This window comes from Gavialis gangeticus, unplaced genomic scaffold, assembly GCF_001723915.1.
Source record: "Gavialis gangeticus isolate Ggan-Ray unplaced genomic scaffold, GavGan_comp1, whole genome shotgun sequence".
Classification (NCBI taxonomy): Eukaryota; Metazoa; Chordata; order Crocodylia; family Gavialidae; genus Gavialis; species Gavialis gangeticus.
Window position 1 is genome coordinate 27,447,220 of NW_017729032.1, and position 7,601 is coordinate 27,454,820.

General features: G+C 40.2%; 1 protein-coding gene across 1 annotated transcript in view; it reads right to left on the bottom strand.

Moving 5' to 3' along the window:
• PGR (progesterone receptor) overlaps positions 1-7,601 on the bottom strand; it is a 126,618-nt gene that overhangs the window by 70,621 nt on the left and 48,396 nt on the right. Inside the window, exon 3 of the mRNA XM_019525229.1 lies at positions 5,411-5,527. Within this exon, the coding sequence (XP_019380774.1) occupies positions 5,411-5,527 (117 nt within the window). The remainder of the gene's footprint in view (positions 1-5,410; positions 5,528-7,601) is intronic.

Genomic DNA, 7,601 nt, shown 5'->3' on the forward strand with positions numbered 1-7,601 from the left:
GGGGGAGTTGCAAGGCACTCCTGTGCTGAGCATTTCTTAAATGTTTTTGGGCTCTCTAAATAAAAGTTCAGATTCTATAGATTCTATACAGACTATAGGTACCAACCCTTTTCCTAAAGATCACTCTCCTAGGGCCAGAGACATAGTTTTTTAGTACTGTAATGTCTAAATGGATGCACCTAAAGCTCCAATTTGGATTTTGCCCAGATCCCTTTTAATCCTTCAAGTTAACGTCTATGTGAATATTGTACTATAGGCAACTGTTAGCCTATTCTTTCCCTAAGTGGTCAGACTTCAGAGTTGATCTGAACAGAGATTCCAAAACGTATTTCCTGAAGTCCACATCAGCTCAGGAGAACTGAATTATAGCATCGCATTGAGAAGGTATGTACTGATGCCCACATTGCTGTCCATAACAGAAATGCTATGGAGTTACTTTGCACCCTGCTGGAACGGGCAATTTCCTTCACAGAAGGGTTGCTTTTGGCCAGGCCATATGAAATACCCGATGTATTGATATCCTTTGGACAGAGACAGACTGCCCTTTCATTTTCTCTGCATGAACTATAAGAAACCTACGTGAGGCGTTACATTGTTTGGGTCTCTGAGCATAAAATGACAGAGCCCTATTAATGTCCAGAGAATGAAATCTCTTCTCATCCTTCTTTCAGGAATCAAACTAGCAGCCACACAGTCTGGTATAAGTAAAAGCCTGAAATGGCTTTTCACATAAGTTTTGGATGCATTTTCATTCAGACCTCATCAGAAGGCATGCCACAAAAGCCTGCAACTGAAACTCTCCAGATGTTACTGCTATCAAAATGCTGTTTTTATTGGCAGATGAAACAAGAAGAAAGAGGTCCTGGGCTCAAAATGGGATCCCCTGAGCTGAGACAGGATGGTGTTGAAATCCAATGGTAACTAATACATTTTCTCACTAGGGGATGCGGAAAAAGGTGCCTTGTTTAGAAGAAGGGCTGGCTGATATAGCTGCAAGTGGACTTTACACCAAGCTTACTGAGATTCATATGTTTTCAAGTAAGTAAATACTTGAAAATATTCTGAGCCTAAACAGGCAAAAAGCAGACCAGGTGGAAAACCTTTTGTATTTTGCCAGGTGCATATTTTTGGTAGACATGTATTGAATTATTATTTTTAATTATATTAATTAAAACATTGAGCAAAAAGACCTATATTTCCTATGAACAACCACTGGTCAACCATACTCTGAGATAAATGCCTCAACGGTTTATCATGTAGATTACAACTCTGATTTTGATAAAGCAGGCTCTCAGTCAATGACAGTATTACTAGGTGCTGAATGGAGTATTCTTGAAAACTGATATACCAATGCTCAATAAACAATCTTCTTTTAGTTTCCTGACCACCAGGGAATCAGTGATATTGGAGGAAAAGTTAAATCAAAATTTCAGTTCCACTACAGTTTTCTTCAGAGACGAGTTGCAGTAGACATGAAGTTCCTAACTAAGGTATCTGCTGGAGTGTAAGCTGTAAGACCTTTGGCACAATCTTGCTGCATTTGCAAAAAAGCCTCACGGATAGACCAGGAGCTGGCACAAGCAACCTGATTTTTGGTTCTGCCCTATTCGTTTAGATAAAAAATGGTGATCATATTGTTTGCTAATACTTGCCATGGATTCCCTTTGATGGAAATTAGAAATACTTTGCACTGACAATACTTTGCAGCCTCTTAACTCCAAGGAATTTATGTAGAATTAAGGTCTCTGTGTTGTCAGCAATGTCTGAGATCAAAGTCTATCAAATGAGCTCCCTAGCCAAGAGCCAAGGCATATATTATTTAGGATCATCAACAGTGGGGAGTCTATGGGTAGGAACCCCCTTCTATATATTGCTTTGGTTCATCCACCAATTCTAGATATCAGTCATTCATGTAGGTAAGTAAAGTTGCATGTCCTAAGCGTGCCTGGTAGAAGACAGAGTAGATTTACACCTTAGAGACCAATGTATCTATGTACGTACACATACACATACGTGCAAACTGCATCTGAAGAAGTGAGCTTTAGTCCACAAAAGCTGTGTGTTATATAATCTACTTTGGTTAGATTTTAAGGTACAAATCTGTCCTGCCTTCTACTTGACTTCAGACTAACACAGCTAACCGCATCTCGAAGAATGCCTGCTCAGCTTGCAAGCTGAACGGAGCTGCAAATTCCATCAAGCTGAATCACATATGAACCTGATACACTGCGTCTTTAAAGCTGTCCCTGGTTCAGCTTTTAGTTCTTTGAGGAGATTTAAAGTGGGTATAAACCTCTTGAGGTATGTAAGCCATTGCTATGTTTAATCAAGTTCTTCTTTGAATTTGATCTTTTGAAATGGTATCAAAATGGATTTGTCTTTATTTGTAGACCCAGCTGAGAAAACTGGATAACTTCCTTGAAATATCTGGGAGTTATTGTAAATCAAACTCAACAGGAGTCAGCTACATGATGCTATCACAAAAAAACAAATGCAGTTTTGGGTTGAGTTAAAAAGTGGTAAGATAGTTTAAGAAAAAAACAAAAGAAAAACACTAAAACCTTACCCCTAAAAACTTTTTAGGAGTAAAACAGTGCACATCCATGCAGAATAATCTGACAACACATGCTATTATAGGAGTTGGAAATACATTAAGTTATACAATCTAATATTAGACTAAACTAGATTTCATAAATAGTTTGATATAAAGTCTCAAATAAGAAAGGCAGTACAATTTCCCAATGTACAACTTTTCCTTCTAAAACAGTTTAGATTAAAAAATCCAATTGGCTGCTTGACACTAAAATAAACAAGTTTTCCTGTCTGCTTTTATTCTGTTTTTTTAAAAATTACTACATCATTACATTGAGGCATAAAGGCAACTGTAGTGCATGAAAACAAAGAATCACACACTTGACATCACAACTGGATGAAACAGGGTGTGTCTTGAATCCTTTGCTTTTTTAACATCCACTTTTCATTCCTGCTTCTTTATGCATTCAAGGACAGGAATGATGGCATTTATCTTCAAACCAGACTAAATGGAGGCTTATTCAACACTGCAAAGTTTAGAGTTAAAACCAAGATGAAAGGACTGGTTCTGAGAGGTTTCCTGTTTGTCGCTGATGCAGCCTTCGTTGTCCACAGTAAACCTTCCCTGCAAAATATCCAGGGCACATTTTCTGCATCATGCAAGAGCTTTGGGATGGCAATTTGTCTCAAGATGAAGACTGTGATCATATACCAAGGGGTGAAAGAACCAATACATAACATTATTCTAGAGGATAAATCTCTTGGTGCCACGGGCAGTTTTTGCTATTTGGGTTCTATGATCAACAGGAATCTTGACCTGCAGACTGAATTGACGAACAGAATTGGAAAAGCAAATAAGAATGTCAGGCTATTACAGAAATGTGCATGGAATAACAGCAAAATATTAGCCAATACAAATCTACAAGACTTGTGTCTGTCATCCCTGCATTATGGTTCAGAAACGTGGACTACATATGCTAGGCATCTGTGAAGGTGAAGCGAATAGCTTCCATGTGAAATTTCTGCATAAGATTCTGAGAATAAAGTGGAAAGACAAAATAGCAAACCCAGAGGTACTAGAGCATGCAGGACTGACACACTTAGAAACCACTATCAAGAAGGAAAGATTGCAATGGATTGGCCATGTCAGAAGAATAGGAGAAGACGGTATCCCCAAGAATATTTTGTATAGTGAGACTTGAGATGGCTCTAGAAAGCAGCATTACCCTCTATGCCAGTACCACGATGCATCCAAAAATGACACAAAGTCATTCAATATCAACGTAGAAAGCTGGGAGGAGTGCACAGAATCCTGTCTGATAGAGAGGGAACATCTGGCACTGATACAGCTCAACATGATGCGGCTTTGACCCAGAGGATGGAAGCAAAACGAGAAAAAAGCAGCATGCTGTGAACTTTGACTCCAACTTATCTAACATACAGATCTGTGAAACTTGTAACAAGCTCTGTCACTCTTGAACTGGGCTTGTCAGCTACAAACAGATTCATCAGGCATCTGACTAGACCTCTTACGTGTACACCATGATCCAGAGGATCAATGGTTACCTACTGAAATTATTGTTTCTACTTCTCTTCCTATTTTTCTAGTTCATCCATTCTGCTGTCCTCAAATAGCTGCTCTAATTGTTTTTAAGAGCTGTACAGGACCAACAAGAGCACATGGCTAAATCTACAGCAGTGGTTGGAAAAAACAAAGGGATAAGTATCTATCCTTTCAGTATGAAGCATATCTATCCTATCACTGAATTCATTATATGGCAGTTCCTTTCAAACTGTGGGTCTGCTAAAGCAAGTGTTCAGCATTACGCTGGCTTTGCCTAGTATTGGACAGAGAAACCAGCCAGCTAGCTAAGCAAGCCCTGTGCTATAAAGTGTAACAGATATAACGCAGTTCTCAGCACCCTGAATCCCATAGTACTGGAGATAGCAATTCCTTTTCCTCTTTGCTAATGTAAAAAATACAATTTTGCTGACATCCATTTAGACCAGTGGTAGAGAGCTAAGGAAGGGACTGAAGTAGCAGAGCAAAGCCTCCCATGCAATCTCCAGACTACAGGAGTGGACTGGGGAATTGCTGCACTGCTCCCTTGGCTCAACTCCCAGCCACCAGGAGAAGAGTGGAGGGGTAGTGGTCTTTGTTCTCTACCGGCTCCTCAAACTGAGGTCCCCACCAAAAACATTCACTGTTGTGACAGGTCAACTTGCTTCAGGGTCCCCAGTCTGAGGAATGGGTAGGGGCTTTGCCCTGTTGCTCCAGCCTCTTCCCAAGCTAGTCTACAGGAGGGAAGTGGAGTACCCACTTCCCAAACCTGGGTGTCCCCAATCTGGGGAAACATGAGGAGTCCTTCCCCACTCTTCCATCATTCTGGGAATGGGAGGAGTGGAGCTGCACCCCACATCTTCCCCAGAATTGGATCTTGCAACCTGGGGAAGATGCAAGGGGCAGGGGACAGAGCATTTGAAGGCTGACCTGTACAGCTCCCTTGCCCAGAACATTTCTAGCCATTGAAATTTCTGAGAAATGAAAACCTGTTCCTCAATAAGATGAACAATGTATTACCTGCTTTAATTTCAACTTACTTCTTAATTATTTTCCCAAAGCAGGTTCTCCAACTCCAAAAATAAATAATAAATCAAAATAAAGAAGTTGTGAAATTTTAATTAATTCAGGATTTCAAGGTGATTCAGACAAATTAAGAATGAAGAATTTAAATTTATTTAAAATAATCTGTCAGGAAATGTTTCAACATATAGCATTTTGAAAGTCCTCTAGTTTTTTACTTCAACATAAGCTACATTTAAACTACGACTGAGATAGTTATATTCTTGTACTTCCCTGAATCAAAGCCAACCTCACCTCCAAGGACCATTCCAGCTTGACAGCACTTCCTCAAGCGGCATGCTGGACAGTTCTTCCTACGGATTTTATCAACTATGCAGTCATTTCTTCCAGCACATAAATAGTTATGCTGCCCTGCAGAAAAGAACAACCTGGAATTAACACAAAGTTTTTGAGTTTTTCAAAGGTTTTCATATGTAGAGGCATCCAAAAATTAAAGATAATTGAAACCAAAGTCTGGCTGTCATGATGAAAGAATCAAGAGAAATGTTTGAAGTTATATATTAGGATTAATACCTGACACAGTTTTACTATAGTAATATTTTGGTATTATTCTTTAGTAATATTCATTAGTCTTTTGTCATTCCAAAATAGGTCATGGACAGTATGTACTGCTCAAGTTGTCATACAATTAACATTTCTAACATCAATCGCATAACAGAGCAAAAATTGTGATTATTTCTTTCATGCCTTTTCTTAGATCTTTTTTTCCTTTTAAAATGCTGCTTCCTACTTAAAGGATTATTAAGGACATTTTCCCAGAAGGCTTCAGGGGCCAGACTTAGGGCCCTCAATTCTAGCTAAAAGTCAAATAGTTTGGGGGTACATAGCATCTCTCAGGACCCAGTCTTTCTAGAATGCTTTATCTGCTCTGCAATCCCTCACATGGCACATGGGAAATGCCTATGCTATCTTGAATGCTGCTTGCTACCCTCCAAGTTCAGAACAGAGAGGAGTAACAAACTATTATATACAGTAGTCTTAATATGCAAAAGAAAATGTATACATTTTCCTTAAAAACTTCTCTCACTCCCTTGTCTTTTGCATTCTAATTTCTCTCTTTTTATACATCTTTTCACAGCATCTGATGAAGTGAGCTTCAGCTCATGACAGCTTGTGCTATAGATCTACTTCAGTTAGTCTTTAAGGTGCAATCTAACTGGTCTTCAACTAGAACAACAACAAGGGACTCTTGAAGTTAAAAGGGAATACATAAACAAAAGAGGCTATTAGCTTTTATTGATCTTCGTTATTTATTTGGCATGGTGTTTTAACTTCTAATATCATAATATTTAGAAATCTCTTCATCTTCAGAGCAACTTACCCTCAAAACATCTTTCTTAAGGGAAGACCAAGTGAATGCTACCAGTGGACCCAAAAAATCTGTAGCAGAGCAGGAATTGAACCTCGGTACTTCAAAGTTGCTCCATGTTAGTGAAACCAAAGGTGCTGTCTCTAAAGCAAGCATTATTCTAAACCATGGAACCATCCTTATACTTTCCTTTTACATCTGTTATTTATTCCAAGAAAGTGTAGCTTTTCAAGTTATTAAGGAAAGGAAGTGCTGAAGAGCAAAGGCAAAAATCAGAAATGGGCACTTAAAACAGATTTAGGCTCAATCCAGCCTGGTGGCAGATGCACCAGCAGCTCTGGCTGGGCCCTAGAGTCAGCCACTACTGCTGCTGCTACTGGCCTGGGCCAAGCTGGTCCAGAGCAGGACCCAGAGCAGCATGTGTTCCGTGCCCCAGGCTGGAGTGGGGCTGCCACCTGACAGAGCCAGAGCAAGGGTAAGTGGGAGGGAGAAGAGGGGAAGAAGACAGGAGAAAAGGGCACAGCATGCCCAAGGCTGTGGGAAAGAGGGCAGAGGCCAGGGTGGAGTGGGGGAGAGGGGACAAGGAGGCAAGGTGTTAGGTGGGAAGGGGCATGGGTCAAGCTACTTCCTTCCCCCCTGCCCACATCAAACTACATCCCCTATCACCTGCCCCCTGACACTGCTTTCCCCACTGCAGTGGTGTTGTTGACAAACTTAAGACAATAATTAGCTTCTATACATGCAGAAGTATATATTTTTTTTAAAAATTCCATGTATAGAAGCTAATTATCGGGGTGTCATCTTAAATTCAGGGTCATCTAGCATTAAAACAAGAGAGAGAGAGAGAGAAATATTTATACAGACCTCAATTCTACAAAAAATATACAAATGTGTAACTATCTATACAAGTACAGTTCCATTGGTCACATCCATATGAGCAGGGGTGTGCATTTGCAGCTGCACAAATAGTAGTGGCACAAATTTGTGCCACTGCTTTGTACCCAAATGCACACCTCTCCCCGTGCGCTTTGCAGCAGGACACATTGTCCCACTGCTCCATGTACTACAAAGGGGGGCTGGCATGGGCACAGTGGAGACAGGGGAGCAGTCAACTCA